Consider the following 19211-nt stretch of genomic DNA (forward strand, 5'->3'; position numbering starts at 1 on the left):
TGAAACATGAAATCCAAATACCATGAACAATGATATACTACCACACAACTTGAACATATTAATAGAAGTTATAAGAAAATAATGCCTATTATAGTTCCATTTAAAGTCATTAAAATCACTATACAATTTAAAATCACTTCTCTTTTTCTATTCCCTTAGTGCAACAAGAGATCTTTTAGAGGCGTGCTAGTTTCCTGTAGATATTTGCTTATGTTGTGGTCAGCAAATATTTAAAATTTGTGTAGACTCAGTAACAGAAGAATATGCTCTTTTCAAAACTGTGCTGAGAAACCAAATGAGCCTTTGTTACTGCTCCCTCTAAGTTAGCACTGTGGATGCGCTCTGCTCCACTACAGCATCTGGAGCTTTGCGACACCTCAGAGGCCCAGGTCTTTTCCCAGGCATTTGACTTACTTGATCAAAATTCTCCCTTACTCTTGTGTCACTGATTTAATATTAAATGCAAGATTTTTACACTTAGTTCTGCTAAAACAGCCCGTTAATGCTCAAATATTCGATCTGGAGTCTGTCATTTAAACTACTAGCCTTCCCTCGCAGTTTTCTATAGGCTCCCTGGGCTTCAATGCTGGCTCTGCTACTTACTAGTTATGTGACCTTGGTGAGGTTTCTTTATCTCACCATGCCTGTTTCTTCATCTGTAAAATGGAAATAATACTACTAACTACTTCACAGAATTATCATAAGAAATAAATGAGTTATATACAAGACACTCAGAATAGTACCAGACATCTAGTGAGTACTACATAAATTGGAAAGATGCTATTATGATGATTGCGGTGTTGTTTTCCTCCAAGTTATTTTTAAAACAAAAATATACTCAACATGGATCAAGACTGAACTACAGAGGACTGTCCCCATTGGGAAGGACTGGAAATTCATATCGAAAGGCCCAGCATGAGGCTGGGTAAACAGCGACATGTGAGACATTGATACAAACTATTTCTGTGACAAACTATTTCTCAATATACATATACCTATAGAGTCTGAATTCTATCCCTAGGCGCAGACCCCTGATATGAGTCCTCTCTACCAGAGACATCCCCCAAAGCTGAAATGTATTATCTGCAAATGTGCTAAATACAGCCCCCTTAATAAGCTCCAGTGTACCCAAGGATATGAGATGCTAAAGACACAAAATATCTACAGCAGTATTTCGCAACAGAGAAATTGTTTGAGAGGGTTCATTCCATTAAAGGTGCTGGTAAATACTGTCTGCTTTGATTCTGGCATTAAAAAATAATCAGTAAGTTAAGAAATTATTTAAATATTTTTCTTCTTTAAAACAGAACAGTTTGAGAGCTGCTAAGTGAGTACTGAAGGAACATGCACAATGGTTAGTGGAGATAAGCTGAGTCACATGACTGGCTTAGTTGGCTTGCAAACAGTACAGATTTTCCATCATAGTTTGAACCATTATACAGTTTTAACTTGTTTTTATTCTTTAATATATATATTTAACTTATATACACTATGAACTTTGGTTTAAAAGGAAGACACATAGAAACAATGAAGCAGAAAACAAATCAATAACAAGCTAAAATGCAGAGGGGAGGAGAGACATCCACTAAGTCCTTGAATACCAGTTTGCCTGGTACTCAAGTGCCAGGCACTGTTCTAGCACAGTATTAACTCATTTAATTCTCTTAAAAACCTTATGAAGTGCTATTATTATTCCCATTTACATATAAGGAAACTGAGGCAGAGAAAGGTTAAATAACTTGCTCAAGGTCACAGGGCTAGTTAGCAAGGAGTCAATGCAGTGTGACACTAGAGACAACATTCAATATGATCAGTACCCAATCTGTAAATTATATTCACTCAATCAAAATGATCATACAGCACCTCAAGACATTGCTACTATTTTTACAAAGAAGCTTAGAAAGGAAGAGTAGATTATAAATGATTTAGCTTTTAATTCATGGGGAACATAGACTCATTTACTACTTCAATGTCATTTACCCATTTCAGTATTAAAAAAATTAGAACTGAGAGTATCTCCCAATTAGTAGAATTTGCTCTGAGCTTTGAGAGGGTATTTTCTCAGTTAAAAATATTATAGTCTACAGAGAAGAATCAACTGAAGGTCTTAAAATTTCAAATTTCAACCATTAACTTTCAAACTACAAAATGCAATGCTGAAGGAGACTGCAGGCATTTAATAAAAAATAATGGAGGGGAGGAGGGAATCTAACAAAAAAATAAAACCTTATTGAAAAAATCCATTCTTTTGAAAACATCAGTGACACAGTACTGGAGTGGGAAACAATCAAGAAATTGATTGAATTTGACGAACAATACCAAAAATAATTATGATCTGTTGTTTTTGTAATATTCAGATGATCAATAAAGAGTTTTTAAAAAATCTGTTTTAATATCCATGGATGGTAGGTTTTAGAAAGAATTCTGTTTTTGAAAATTGTTTTGAAGAGTAATGGCCTACCAATAAAATAAAACTCTATCAATGAATGCATTGCCAGTCAATAAACTAAAATTTTCTAAAATTATGTAAGTTTAAATATTTTTTTAATTATATAAGTTTAAATAATCCTAACATCCTACGCCCTCCTCACCCTCAAAAGTATCCTGACTTGTATGACAAATTATATAGTAACCCTAAATACATTTGAAGCCAAACTACACAATCTCTAATAAACTCTCCAAAAATGTCATCCTAATATTCTATTATATTACCATGTAAAACACCTGCTATCCAATTTGCTGAATAAATTTAAGACTAAACTTATGAACTGATATATGTATAATAATGTAAGGTTTTTGCATGACAACTTACTAGTGATTAAATGAGAATTTAACAACTCTCCAATTAACTTAATTGGAAATAAATCATAAAATTACACTGATACCAATTATTCTTTATTAATATTATTAAGAGCTTCTAAGCTTTTTTTCTGGCTCTAATTGAAATGTAATAATATTATTTTACATTTAAAATGGAATTCAGAGGTAAAAATTATGAGTACAAAGAAAAGAATAAGATTGGGAGGAGAGGGAGAGTATAAAAACCTCTCACAGACTATGGAAGTAAATCCCTATGAATAGCAAAATAGGTTATAATTCCTAATCTTTCAAAATGTGGGCAAACTAAAAACTAGAGTTTTATATCATCACCTGCCTTTTAACAAGCTCAATTATCCAACTCCTTGATGCTGAAAGTAAAAATCTCTTATATGTATCCCTTTAAAAATCATTTATTATGTGTGCTAAAATATGAGGATTATTCCACATTGAAAGACAAAGTTGTAACTTGCTAGTGGGGTGGTTGAGAATGGAGTGGGGTGAAAGGCTAAAAAAAAAGACAAAAACCAAACACTATCAGTAAAACCACCGTAATTTTTTTCTCCATTTTTTCCCCATAAAATTGCACACATTGTGACATGAATATACTCCTATTCCTATTATCCAAAATGCATGTGGAATAATAATAAAGCACAAAGCCCTAAACTACATACAGTCTTTGGCAAGGAAATAGCTATCTGTGCCGCTAAAGCTGCCGTCAATCACACCCCCCACACCGCTTCAGAGCTCTGGGGCCAGATGAACAGTCACTACTGACCTATGACATCATTAGTAATCTGAAATGCATTACTAAATACCTGAGTGGAAAATGCTGTCAATTCTGGAAGACTTTCACAGCCAAACAATCCAGAACTAGGGTCAAAAACACAGCTTGCCAAAAGCACACACAATAAAATGTAGTTGCGTTTATTACATATGGTAATTCAAACAACCTTTTTCCATTTCAAAATGCTGCATAAATTAGTGAAAGAAACTACTTTTGGTATGAACATTTATTTTTTCCTAGTTATAAAGGTATAGAAATTTTACCCTTCCATTCACATTTCCTCCTAGGAAGTATGTTCAACAATGTGTTTTAACATGGCTATTAATATTGAAGATGACAAGGAAGTTTGACAAATTAGAATGTAAAAGATAAAATATCAAGTATGACATCCCAAGGTATGGTCTTTGAATAGAATGTATGAAGGAAGGCATTATATGCATGGTCAAAGCAGAGGTAAGCTGGTAGCCCAGAATTAAAACCACATCAACAATGGACTACTAATAGACGTGCAGTTTATCTGTACAAATCAAACTACAGAGGCACAAATGGATGCTTAGTGTCTAGTCACAACCAACACAAATTATTAGACAAATATACAGACTGAAATGGGGGCTTATGGTCACCAAGACTGAATGAATAACTGTAGTAATAATGGGAACAGTGATATTTATTGACACCTGGTGGGTGATAGGTCTTGTGATGAGTGTATATGCATTATCTCACTCAATCTCTACTACTACCCCATGACCTAGGTATTATAGTTATCTCCACTTTATTATGAAGGTAAAAGAATTTGCTAATCATGACATAACTAGTAACCCGCAGAACTTATTAGCTATATGAATCAGGCAGCAGTGTGACTCCAGAGCTTACAATCTTAGCTGCTATACCATGCTGTCTATTAAATGTCCTACATGTTAAGAAACAAACATGCTCCATCAGTGAGTATACCATGTAACCTTAAACAGGCTTTAAGCATTTCATTTTACTTTACTTTTCACATAAATTCTAATATTCCATTATAAAAATAACATGCCTATTATAGAAAATTTAGAATATAGAGAAAAACAGAAAAAAGCAGAGCAGGAGAATCACTTAGTTCCACTAACCAAAGACACATACTCAAATTTTTATAACACTTCTTTCTAATCTTTTCTGTATTTATGTTTTTAAAGTTCTACAAGATTGTAATCACTGTCCACACACAACTGTAAAAGCATTTTTCCAAAATTTTTTTGAATTTTTGTTAACTTACAAAGAAATCACATTTTTTCCTAGAAACAATTTTTCATTGGCTATATGATATTCCGTATTTCCTTCCATTAATTAAGTAACCTCTCTTGTATTGCTACACATTTTGGTTGAAGGGTTGTACTAACTTCAGCTTGTAATAATGCCACCAAAGTATCCAAGTTACAGCTTCATATTTTTAATTAGTTATAAAGCAAAGTTTGTTCAGAGAAGAGCCTTGAAAATTACTGCAATGTATTAAAATTTAGATCTAAAAGGAAATGACTTTGGTTTTGCTAGCCCCACAAGTATATTTCCTTTTGCTCATGAAGCAGAAAATATGCTATCAAAAGATAAGATTGTCAACTACATTCAAGTATATGAAATATTCCATACACATATCTTTTTAAATAATTATATTTTTAAATAATTATAAAAATGTAAAGGATGAATAAAACTGTAAGAAAGAGTAAGAAGTAGACCAGGACACTGAGTGTGGCTATGAAACCCACAAGCAAGACTATGCATAGGACAACTTCAAATAGTCTCATCTAGAGAAAGGAGCTGAGCAGACAGTCACTTTATACACTTTCTAGGTTTCGGAGTCCTGGGGATAGATGAAGACAGGGTTTCTTGCTTTCATGAGATTAGAGTAAAACATTTCTTTTTAAAAATTTTACCAACTATAAACTTGGAAATTACTAGCTCCAAGCTTTAACCTATTGCTTTCTTTGTCTTCAAATTCCACCTCAAATAGACTTCTCTCATCCTTCAGGCCAGAATGCTTCTCATTTTCCACTAGGGAACCCAAAACACTGAGTTATCTTTATCATGGTTGAAATAGTTCTATGTTGTTTGATCATTACTGGCTACTATTAGACTTTAACACTAAAATATTTTAAACATCTGAATTTAAAATGTATTATGTATACTATAACACTATAAACAAAGAGGTAAAAATAAACAGTAACTCAATTTCAAGGAACTTTACATTTAAGAAATCTTCATCCTGTTGAAGACAGTCAAAATAAAAACTTACCACTATTTTGGCCAAGATGCCGTCATCACTTGCATCTAAGGTAACCACAGCTTTGTCAGTCTCTATTTCACATAAGGCATCTCCCGTACTCACAGCTTCACCTACAAAACAAGACTGGGTTTGTTTTGTTTTTTAAAATATGAATATTAGTTATGTGAGATGGTGTGTGTAAAGTGTGTAAAACACGATAATAAGTACCAAAACACTCAATAGCTATTTCTGGGTTGTGGAATTACAAGTAATTCTCATGTTGTGTGTGTGTTTCTGTGGTGTATATGTGTATGCTTTGTTGCATTTCCCAAAAGCTCAATAATGAACCTAAATTATATGTTATAATAAAAAAGTGATTATAGAGATTATTAAGCAAACATTAAAAATGAAATCGCATTTTATAGAGAATAGAAAGGGATGCGTATCTTCCTCCAAACAAATCAATTCCAGACCCCATATTTCTTCCTTTTTAATATATTTTGATTATTATTCCTTAAGAAGACAGTTTTACAATTAATAACACCTCCGGGTTAACACTGTACGCGAGTTCAGAAACCCTGTCTGCACCACAGAGCACAAATGAATAAAAACATATTAAGCATAAAGAGAGAAAATCAAAGACATAGCTAAGGTCAAATAAGAAACACTTCTGTGCAACAGAAACAGTATAGATATTCAAAAATGCTGAGCAGGACCTGACTTGCTGGTTTCTGGAGCTAAAAGCAGGTTGTGGGGAGGAAGGGTGAAGTACAGTAGTTTCCTTTGGAGCAAAGGGAACTAAAAGTGGCCTGATGAAGCAGGGGACTCAAATCGATTCTCTGCTTAAAGCTAGGGCTGGCTGCAACCAAAACCTTTGACTAGAACTATGGCTTTATATCAGAAATGAGGGTCTAAGAAGGTAGGGGACAAAAACACTACCTCAGTACCAGAACAGAGTCAAGCCACCCTCTGGTTCCATTACTTTATCTGCCAATATCCCAAATATCAATAGCAAAATCCCTGGATTGAGGGGCGTGGAAAGGGAGACTCAGGGGACAGGTAGGAAGACATCGAAACTAAAACAGAAACATTCCACTCAAAAGTAAATTGCAAAACAAAGTTCCAAAACATGAAGAAATTTAATGCTAAGAAAGAAAACCACAAAAATCAGTAATTGGAACAGAAATTCATTTCAGATGCAATCTATTTAGTGCAACCCACCAAAGATTTTAAAATAAGTATCTTAAGGATGTTCAGAAATAGAAATGAAGGTATAAGATCCATCACAAGAACAAGAGATAAAAAAGAAAAATAATGTACAGACATAAAGCACCATCAGGTTGAAAGGAAAAAAACTAATTAGAAATCTTGGAAATGAAAGATACAATTAATGAAATAACAAGAAACAATCAATGGGATATATTCTACAGTCGACATAGTGAAAGAATGATTTAGTAAATTAAAGACAGCTTCAATGAACTACCCGGAACTTAATATGGGCAGACAAAAGGACAAGTAGAAAAGAGCAGTTAAGGGACATAAATTGAGGCTGCAGTGTTTGTCCAATGGAGTTCCAAGGGAAGAGATGGGAGAGAATAGTGGACAAGCAATACTTGAAGAGATAATTGCTGAGAATTTCCCAGAGTTAAAAAGAGATATATATCCTCAAAATGAAAGAGCATTGAAAGAGTTTAGAGTGTGGTTATCTATAGTGTATTGACTAGGAGGGGGCACAGGGAGCCTTGGAACTTGCTGGAAATATTCTGTATCTTGACTAGGTATTAGTAACCTGGATATACGTGTTTGTAAAAATTAATTGAGCTTACACTGTGCAGGTAATACCTTGATAAAAAGAATTCAACAGAAAAAAAGAGTATTAGACTGTATAAACATGACTCCACATCATACACTGTATAGAAATTACATACTTTCAACAATTGAAACACAATTTTAAAAGCTATCAGAGGGAAAAAAATAGATTACCTCAATGGAATCACAGACTGAGAGCACACTTCTCAGCAGCTGCAATAGAGGTCAGAAGACAACGGAGTAATATCTTCAAAAAGCTGAGGAAAAATAACTGTCTAGAATTTTATATGCAGCCAAACCATCATTCAAGAACGAAGGAAAAGTTCAGACATAAAAGCTAAGAAAATTTACCACTTACTGATGAGCTCTTACAAAATGCAGTTTATCAAAAAGAAAGGTAGACACAGAGGGGACCCATGGGCTACACAAAACAAGTTACCATAGAAACCGATAAAGTGTTAACATTTAATCATTTAAAAGGTAATTTCTGAGGGGTTAAAAAAGTTTACAACTCAAACATTAAAAAAAACAATAAGACGGATAAGGATATTTTTAGGTGATAAAACATGCTAAGAACTTTGATACAGATAGGAGGAGAAAATACTGGATAACTCTAGACTGCACTGGCAAAATATAATTAAATATGCATCCTAAAAACTTAATGGTGTATACCAAAAAATATAAAAATGGAAACATAACCTACAGCATTCATAAAAGCAGGAAATATAGAAAATAACAAAAACTATTATCCAGTTGAAGGCAGATGCATGAAAAGAAAAAAGCAAAGGATAAAAACAGAAAACACAAAAATGGTAGAAGTCCAAACACATCAGTAATTACAATTAACATAAATGGATTAAAACCACCGACTAAAAGAGATATCAAAATGAATAAAAAAATAAAATCTAGTTAAATGTTGCTTATAAGAGACAGACATAAACAAAAACAGAATAAAAAGTAAGATATAGAAAAATGTGAAGCATACAAATACACCCCCTCACATACACACCAAAAACAGCTGGTACAGCAATATGAATAGGCACACTGAATAAAAGAACATGAAGGAAAATCTAAAGCGCTGACATAACAAATACGCTCTAAAAGTTCACTGTACTGAAACTCCTTCACTGTGTATCAAGATTTTCACACAGATGGTTATACTATATCTCAGTTAAAATAATTCAGAACCACCAATACAAACTATTTTAATGAAATAAACTTATCTGTTAGATATTTATCAAACACCTGAAAGGTGCTCAGTCTAACCCCAAAGAGATTTTCCTACTCAACCAATATTTATTGAAAATGTATTAGAGCACTGAGGATACAGCAGTGGGAGGAAAAAAGTGGTTAAGATTTCTGACCTCAAGAAGCATCCTCACTATCTTGTGATAAATTAATTGGAAATAACAGTGGAATTAGGTGAAGTCAGGATGGTATGGGAACACTCAGCAGGGGTATCTAATTCAGTTTTTGAAAGGTGAGAGCAGCCTTCCTTAAAAAAAAAAAAAAAAAAAAAAGACATCTAGTCTGAGCCTGAAAAGATGAGGAGGAGACAATCAAGTAAAGGGGCAAGTGATCCAGGCAGAAGGCACAACACACCCAAAGCTCTCAAGGCGAAAGAAAACAGGAAACTTCGGAGGATCTGGCTAATACTACCTGAGAGAAGTGATGAGAGATTAGGCTGGTGAGGTAAGCAGGAATCCCACCCAAAAAGGAAACTTGTCTGTCATACAGAGAAAGCTACGGTGCCAGATTATACAATCTCACATCACTTCTTTATATGACAGATGTCCTAGGGCAGTTAAGACAGATTATATTTCAAAAGGAAAGGAATCACACCCTAATATGTTTCTGCTGTAACCATGGAAAAAACAATTGAACCAGGCAACCTAGCAATTAAATACTTCTTTTGGACACCTAGAAAAGAAATTCTGCCCATAGGAAAACAATAAAATAATGTTTTATCACTTGTGCTTGCCTATTTCAAATTCCAAACACCCTTTGAGAACGATTCACAAATTCTACCTCAGCCATAGATCAACCTAGATGATTTTGTTCCTATTCCTGAATTCCTATAGTAATTGTAATTAATTTGAAATGAATCACAAATTGTACTATGAAATGTTATGTTAACTTCTATTACTTTTTTAAAAATTGGTTTTCTTCTATTTACCAAACTATGAGCTTCTTCATAATAGGAACAGGACACAGTTTAAGTGTTTTACATTCTACCTCATTCCCTAGGACTCCAGCTATTGCCTCATACATAATGAGTTTGAGATTAAAACACTTCAGAAAAAAATTGCTATAATATCACAAGTCCTCATTTCCTCATAAGGTATACATCAAACTGTCCTTTATGTTTCTTTCACTTCTAACATTTGATTTGTAGCATGTTTCTGACATTTAAAAACTTAGGTATCCTGTTTCCTTTTTATTTTGTTTTAATTAAAGGTACACCTATTCACAAAACATATATATATATATTAGCTATATGAGAATCCTGAGAGAGAGATAAAATGTAAAGAAACATAGAGAAAAGCATCTATTGTGTGGTGAACCTTCCCCAGGAACCACAGCAAGGTTTAAAACATTGTATTATTATATAAGGCACATTACCCCTAATATCACAAAACTAGGGTTCTATCTGTCAATAATCAAACATAATGTGAATGCCAAAGAAAAATTTTGAGACAAATAACGAGCCATGAAGATTTCAAATATACTCAGTTTCAGCCCTGGTCAACAATTTAGTGCTGTACCTTGGAAAACCTGCAAGGCACAGTAGTTATGAGGAGCTCTTCCAACTCAGACACAGGTTTATTCCAAGCTCTGACACTTACTGGTAATCCTGACTAAGTTACTTAATCTCTCTGACTCTAAGGAAAGTTTTGAATGTGCAGCTATTATAAAAAAAATCATGGAACTGCAAATGTTAACTCTTCACAAACCTCTTCAAATAACACTTCACAACACCTTTAGATTAAAAACTTATGTATGTTATTAATAACCATTAAGAACCAAGACTCATTCTAGCTCCCTACTCCATACACCATCATTTCAGACAGACCATTCAGCATACATTAGTATATAAGGCATTTATAGGTAGGCACTGGGTATAAACAAAACAATAAGATAGGGTTCTGTTCACAACAAGTTCAGAGTCTAGAGAAGAAGACTTAGAAGCTAGCACAGAGCATCATGGCTGGTGTGAGGTGACAGACGGCTCCTCAGCTGCCACGTTGAGGGCTGACTGGTTGTAGAAGGAGATGGCAGCCTTGCCGTGTTCCTGCGTGTCCCTGTGCCATCTCCTCGTGGTGCGTGTCAGCAGCCGAGGTGGAGCGGGCCCGGAGCGAGAGTGCGGGCCCCAGGAGGGGCCAGAGCAGAGGCCCGCCCGGGGGCCGCTCCCCAGCACCGAAGCCAGCATCATCATCATCCTGTGCCTTTGTCCAGGTGGGCAGCTGCCAGAGCTGAGGACTGGAGTATACAGAGGCTTCCCTTTCTCTTGTAAATTCTGGGTATGAAGTGTAGTCTTGATCAAACACAGTTAATGGTGATGTTTACCAACTAAGCACATCCTATGACTTTCACAAAATAATCTTGTTCTGCCGAAAGTTAAGAATAAAAGTCTTAAAAAAAAAAAAAAAGAATAAAAGTCTTTATTTAAAAGGTGTGTGTGGTGGTAATGGTGGGAGGCCAAGTCACATCTATATGAACATTAAAGAAAGAAACCTCTTCTCAGTGCTAAGGTAAACCATAATGACACCGATGATTAGAGACAAAGATAATTCAATCGTATATCAACAAATATTTACTGGCTGCCCCTATGTGCATGACACTGTGCAAGACCCTATGGTAAAAATAATGATAAAATAAGACAGAGTCTGACTGAGGAAGAGTACAAACAAGCAGGCAATGCCAATCTCATACAGTCAGTGCCTACGGCAGCGTGGGAGGATAGAGAAGGGGGCCCTAGTCAGTGTTTGCCAACTCTTCATCACACACGAAAAGATATTACTTGCATGGCCCAAGACCCCAGGCAACCCGGCTCCTAGGGCATCCTGCTCTGAGGACTCAAGGCAGGAGTAGTTGTTTGAGAAGGAAACTGCTAGGCAAAGTTGACCTCCCTTACATCCTTCTGGCTCTTAAATTTCACTGCATTACCCATTTCAAGTGCCCAACACACATGTGGCTCGTGGTTACTACACTGGACAGTGCAGACATGGAACATTTCCATCACTACAGGAAGCTCTATTGAATAATACTGTAATCTCACCAATTCCACTCACCAATTCTATAATTCTGACATAATAGAAATATTAACAATAAACGTAAAAAAGCATAATGATGGAATGCTATTCAGCAACTAAAGGAATGAACTGTTGATATGTTGATACATGCTACAACATGGATGAACTGCAAAATCATGCTAAATCAAAGAAGCCAGTCACAAAAGACTTCATAATACATGATTCTATTTACATTAAATGCCCAGAAAAGGCAAAGTTTTAGAGATAGAACGCAGATCAAGATAGGGATAAGAGAAAGAAGTGACTGCAATCAAGCATTAGGGAGTTTTGGGGGTGATATAAACGTTCTAAAGTTGTATTTTGGTGATGGCTGAAGAACTCTATATATTCACTAAAAAATCACTGAATTGAGCACTTAAAATAGGTGACTGTTAATAGTGTGTAAATTATACCTCAAAAGCTGTTAAAATAGTAGTGTACTGAAAAAACACTGAAGTTATTTGTGAAATGCACACTTCAGAAATTTTCCATTTTAGCATCCAAACATGTATACAAATCCCCAGAAATAACAGAAACCAAAGCCTCATCTACAATAGAAGCCAGAGACCCATTTAACTCTCTAGTAGCACCTGGTGATAACAATTCAAATAGTGAACAACACCTTTAAGACAGTTTTACTTCTGAATTTTACACACTGTATTAATTATACAATCTAAGATTTACACAAAAATTGTTTTAAATATTCAAGATTCCCAGTCCCATGAAAAAAGGAAAGCCCACATAAAATGACAGTCTCTGAAGGATAACAAACACCAAGGGCAGCAGCAGTAACATGGCTAATGAAGCAAGTTCTACGCCTGTTCCAGACAATGTGCGGCCAAGTACCTCATGTAACTATCTCAGTCTAGTTTTGTTCCAGTGTTTCAGGATAAGCTCTTAAATATCTCAAGAAAGAAAACAATGTTTTTCATACCCTCAAATATTCTCTCACAAAAGGATGGAACAAGAATATTTTCTTCCTTTTTGTTATTTTAATAGATATGACCTTACAACTGATGAAAAAACAATCTATATACACTTTAATTAAACTAAAAATAATCTGACACACACTTCCCCTACCAAATAACAAGCTTGTAATAAAAATGTGGAATGTGGCTCAATTCACCTTTCAGGTTTTGAAACTGTACATGTTACCTGGCATTTTTGAACTGTTTTCTCTACTAAGTTAATAATGCATATTCTTTACTTAATCCTCTCAGACTGAAATTAAGTATTCTAATATTCATTACAAAACTACTTTTCTAACATTCATTAGATCAACGAAGATGGGAATAATTTACATGCTATATTATTGCATGTCTCCATGTGATGAGACAGGTTATCAAGAGGACGTGACCACTTAGCTGGGCAAGAGTAACTGGAGGTCCCTCACCCCCACCCCATCTGTGAAATGTGTGCTCCGCTTGCCTTCCCAGTGCTGGAAGCTGCCCAAGGACATAGCCTTGAGATAGTACTGTGGTGCTGAGACCACCTGGACAGTATACGTGATCAAGCCCAGTTAAGGCCTCCTCCCATGAAAGTCCCTTTGCTTAATTAAACCTGCCACCTACCAACCTGGAGCCTCTTTCTTCCATCGCTCCCTATCCTCCATGTATGAGGCCGATTTCAGATTACACCCAGGAAGCTCCTGAGGAGGTTGTGATACAACACTATGACTTCAAAAAAGAAAAGGAAACTGAGTTATCACAGAATTCTAAAGTCAAGGATGTATCTTAGAAATTATCTAATTCAACTCACTCCCAGATATTTCATGACAGAGTGGGAACCCCAAAGGACAAACCTAGACTAGAGTTCTTTTCACTGCACCCTTATTGCCTTGGCTTAAAACAGACACATACACACACACACACACACACACACACACACACACACACATTAGTAACAGTTGTGAATTACAGAGTCTCAGATTTTCAAGAAATCTTAAAGATTTGTAAGACCGAACTGCCATCCACTAAAGGTTATCAGATCATTAGCATTAGCTTAAAAATAAACTAGATTCAAAATTATATACAACACTATTCATTTTCATGAAAAAAATTCAATCCCCTTAATGTTTGAAGGTCTAAACTCAGTTTTAAATAACAGTGACCATACAATAAAGATCTCAAGATAAAAATTTTTAAAAACATAGCTAATAAGAAAAAAAGGTATATAAAAAGCTTTCTTAGGGGGCTTCCCTGGTGGCGCAGTGGTTGAGAGTCCACCTGCCGATGCAGGGGACACGGGTTCGTGCCCCAGTCTGGGAAGATCCCACATGCCGCGGAGCGGCTGGGCCCATGAGCCGTGGCCGCTGAGCCTGCGCGTCCGGAGCCTGTGCTCCGCAACGGGAGAGGCCACACAGTGAGAGGCCCACATACCTCAAAAAAAAAAAAAAAAAAAAAAGTTTTCTTGTAGAATATAAATGTTTTTAATACATAACGACTGAACCAAGTTATGTACCAAGCACCAAACATACTTAGACATATATAGTCATACCCATGTGTAACAATACATAAATGTTAAAGAACTAAATTACGATGGACTTCCCTGGTGGTCCAGTAGTTAAGACTCCCAATGCAGGGGGCCCGGGTTCGATCCCTGGTTAGGGAACTACATCCTGCAACTAAGAGCCTGCATGCTGCAACTAAAAGATTCCCACATGCCGCGACAAAAGATCCCACACGCCACTACAAAGATGCCGTGTGGTGCACTAAGACCCGGCGCAGCCAAATAAATAAATAAATATTTTTTTTAAAATCTTAAAAAAGGAACTAAATTATGCTCAAAAAAATCACAAAGGTGATGAACTAAAAATGAAGCCAGTGAATTACAGAGAACCAACGATTTAGATTGCTCTCAATTACTTATGTGTACTGGTAAATAACATTTCTCCTGAGTTGGCAGAACACAGAATTTTAAAAGCAACCTTCAAGGAAACAGGCTCCAGGGGCTTAAAGTACACCCTGGCTTGTCCTGCATGAAAATAGCACAAGTAATCAAAAGAAAAAGAACAGAATGATGAAACCATTTGTCTCCTGGCTCTGCATTATACTCACCATATTCTAATGGGTGTGAATAACTTATCAGACTGCCAGCGAGCTAGAAGTCTGAGAGATAAATGTGGTCCAAAGAATCCTCCTATCTACTTGCCTATCAAGGTCTCAAAGTGTGAAGAAATTTAATCATTTTATAATAATCCTAAAAGGCTGGTCTGTGTCTGAATCATTCTTTAATGACACCAACACTCTGTCATACTGGATATGGAAATAGCCAAAGCTCTGTAATTCATCAGGAAAAAAACTTAAAAATAGATTCCAACTGACTGCATTATTTATAAAGGTGAAACTTTCTTAGATACTGATAATTATTTTAGAAGATGGCAGCAGCCATGCAGAGCCGATTGCTCAAAATGCTTCCTAATGAAGCACTGTCTCTTTCATTTATATGACATGTGTCTTTCTCAAATTCTAGAAAACTCTGCCATTTTTTGGTTGAATATTACCTCTTCCTCATTCTCTCTTTTTTCTCCTTCTGGAATTCTTCCTATTGGGTTAGCAGAGGATTCTCATTTTATTCTTCGTGTCTTAGCTTCTCTTTTATATTCTCTACTGCTACTGCATGCAGGCTAACAGGTTGAACTTCACGAATCCTTTGGTAAGACACGTCTAATCACACCTTAATCCAACCTTGAGTTTTTCATTTTCTAATTTTAGAGACAACATTTTTCATTCCTAGAAGTTCTATTTGTTCTTTTCAAACCTGTCTGGACTTTTTGGATAGTGTTTCTTTTTTCATATTTTCAATTCCTTCTCTTACACGTTTTGTCGTTTCAAACATACGTTTTTACGTATCTAGTAATTCCAATTAGCTGAAGTTCCTGGAGGTCTAATCCTGTTACTTGTTATGCCTAATAACGTTTGCCCCTAAAGGGCAGCTTCCATGTCAATTATTAAATTTGGAACTGTGAATCTGTGGTTAAGTGGGACTTTATCTGGGAATCTTGTGTGAGTTGGATTAGAGACTATGTTCTTCCAGAATAATGGCTTCTGCCAAGTAACCAAGGAAGATTATCAGCCCAGGACCACTTTACCTCTACGTATGGGTTTCCAGAAAATGCAAATACCACAAATCTGAACACCAAAGCCTCATGAAGAAATGCCGATGAGAGAACATTTTCAACAAGGTAAGCATTTTTATTCCAAGACAAATAAATATATTTGTCTGTTAGCCATTTTATGGCATTAAATTCCATTTATAGGGTGGTGACTCTAAAATGTCTATCAAGTCAGACTTCACTCCTAAACTTTAACTCCTATAATCAACTGTCTATTGAACACATTCCCTTGAATATCTAATAAGGAACTCAAACTTTACCACATCCAAACCGAACCTAATTCTTTTTTTTCGGTATATATACAGCAGGTTCTTATTAGTCATCCATTTTATACACATCAGTGTATACATGTCAATCCTAATCGCCCAATTCATCCCACCACCACCCCCACCCCACCCCGCTTTCCCCTCTTGGTGTCCATACGTTTGTTCTCTACATCTGTCTCTCAATTTCTACTCTGCAAATCGGTTCATCTGTACCGTTTTCCCAGGTTCCACATATATGCATTAATATGCAATATTTGTTTTTCTCTTTCTGACTCACTTCACTCTGTATGAGAGTCTCTAGATTCATCCACATCTCTACAAATGACCCAATTTCGTTCCTTTTTATGGATGAGTAATATTCCATTGTACATATGTACCACATCTTCTTTATCCATTCATCTGTCGATGGGCATTTAGGTTGCTTCCATGACCTGGCTATTGTAAATAGTGCTGCACTGAACATTGGGGTGCATGTGTCTTTTTGAATTATGGTTTTCTCTGGGTATATGCCCAGTAGTGGGATTGCTGGGTCATATGGTAATTCGATTTTTAGTTCTTTAAGGAACCTCCATACTGTTCTCCATAGTGGCTGTATGAATTTACATTCTCACCAACAGTGCAAGAGGGTTCCCTTTTCTCCACACCCTCTCCAGCATTTGTTATTTGCAGATTTTCTGATGATGGCCATTCTAACTGGTGTGAGGTGATACCTCATTGTAGGATTTTTTTTTTTTTTTTTTTTTTTTGCAGTAAGCGGACCTCTCACTGTTGTGGCCTCTCCTGCCGTGGAGCACAGGCTCTGGACGCACAGGCCCAGCGGCCATGGCCCACGGGCCAAGCCGCTCCGCGGCATGCGGGATCCTCCCGGACTGGGGCACGAACCCGTGTCCCCTGCAACGGCAGGCGGATTCTCAACCACTGCGCCACCAGGGAAGCCCCCTCATTCATTGTACTTTTGATTTGCATTTCTCTAATAATTAGTGATGTTGAGCAGCATTTAATGTGCTTCTTGACCATCTGTATGTCCTCTTTGGAGAAATGTCTATTTAGGTCTTCTGCCCCTTTTTTGATTGGGTTGTTTGTTTTCTGAATATTAAGCCACATGAGCTGTTTATATATTTTGGAGATTAACCCTTTGTCCGTTGATTCATTTGCAAATATTTTTTCCCATTCTGAGGGGTGTCTTTTCGTCTTGTTTGTAGTTTCCTTTGCTTTGCAAAAGCTTTTAAGTTTCATTAGGTCCCATTTGTTTATTTTTGTTTTTATTTCCATTACTCTAGGAGGTGGATCAAAAGATCTTGCTGTGATTTATGTCAAAGAGTGTTCTTCCTACGTTTTCCTCTAAGAGCTTTATAGTGTCCGGTCTTACGTTTAGGTCTCTAATCAATTTTGAGTTTATTTTTGTGTATGGTGTTAGGGAGTGTTCTCATTTCATTCTTTTACATGCAGCTGTCCAGTTTTCCCAGCAACACTTACTATTTTTTCTCCATTGTATATCCTTGCGTCCTTTGTCATAGATTGAATGACCATAGGTGTGTGGGTTTATCCCTGGGCTTTCTATCCTGTTCCACTGATTTATATTTCTGTTTTTGTGCCACTACCATATTGTCTTGATTACTGTAACTTTGTAGTGTAGTCTGAAGTCAGGGAGTCTGATTCCTCCAGCTCTGTTTTTTTCCCTCAAGACTGCTTTGGCTACTCGGGGTCTTTTGTGTCTCCATACAAATTTTAAGATTTTTTGTTCTAGTTCTGTAAAAAATGCCATTGGTAATTTGATAGGGATTGCATTGAATCTGTAGATTGCTTTGGGTAGTATAGTCATTTTCACAATATTGATTCTTCCAATCCAAGAACATGGTATATCTCTCTATCTGTTGATATCATCTTTAATTTCTTTCAACAGTGTCTTATAGTTTTCTGAATACAGGTCTTTTGTCTCTTCAGGTAGGTTTATTCCTAGGTATTTTATTCTTTTTGTTGCAATGGTAAATGGGAGTGTTTCCTTAATTTCCCTTTCAGATTTTTCATTATTAGTGTATAGGAATGCAAGAGAGTTCTGTGCATTAATTTTGTATCCTGCAACTTTACCAAATTCATTGATTAGCTCTAGTAGTTTTCTGATGGCATCTTTAGGATTCTCTATATATAGTATCATGTCATCTGCAAACAGTGACAGTTTTACTTCTTCTTTTCCAATTTGTATTCCTTTTATTTATTTTCCTTCTCTGATTGCATGGCTAGGACTTCCAAAACTATGTTGAATAACAGTGAGGGGAGTGGACGTCCTTGCCTCCTTCCTGATCTTAGAGGAAATGCTTTCAGCTGTTCACCATTGAGAATGATGGTTGCTGTGGGTTTTTCGTATATGGCCTTTAGTATGTTGAGGTAGGTTCCCTCTATGCCCACTTTCTGGAGAGTCTTTTTTTTTTTCATAAATGGGTGTTAAATTTTGTCAAAACGTTTTTTCTGCATCTATTGAGATGATCATATGGTTTTCATTCTTCAATTTGTTAATATGGTGTATCACATTGATTGATTTGCATATATTGAACAATGTTTGTATCCCTGGGATAAATCCCAATTGATCATGGTGTATGATCCTTTTAATGTGTTGTTGGATTCTGTTTGCTAGTAGTTTGTTGAGGATTCTTGCATCTACATTCATCAGTGGTACTGGCGTGTAATTTTCTTTTTTGTAGTATCTTTGGTTTTGGTATCAGGTGATGGTGGCCTCATAGAATGAGTTTGGGTGTGTTCCTTCCTCTGCAATTTTTTGGAAGAGTCTGAGAAGGATGGGTGTTAGGTCTTCTCTAAATGTTTGATAGAATTCATCTGTGAAGCCATCTGGTCCTGGACTTTTGTTTGTTGGAAGATTTTGAATCACAGT

General features: G+C 36.1%; 1 protein-coding gene across 2 annotated transcripts in view; it reads right to left on the reverse strand.

Moving 5' to 3' along the window:
• The window catches only part of PDHX (pyruvate dehydrogenase complex component X), a 78676-nt gene that overhangs the window by 35966 nt on the left and 23499 nt on the right, over positions 1-19211 (reverse strand). For both annotated transcript variants that reach the window (XR_013829575.1, XM_079930553.1), the window contains exon 3: positions 5874-5974. Coding sequence is in view for 1 of the 2 variants with exons in the window: in XM_079930553.1 (XP_079786679.1) it covers positions 5874-5974 (101 nt within the window). In the remaining variant the exon portion in view is untranslated. The remainder of the gene's footprint in view (positions 1-5873; positions 5975-19211) is intronic.

The sequence above is a fragment of the Stenella coeruleoalba genome (assembly GCF_951394435.1).
Source record: "Stenella coeruleoalba genome assembly, chromosome: 8".
Taxonomy (NCBI): domain Eukaryota; kingdom Metazoa; phylum Chordata; class Mammalia; order Artiodactyla; family Delphinidae; genus Stenella; species Stenella coeruleoalba.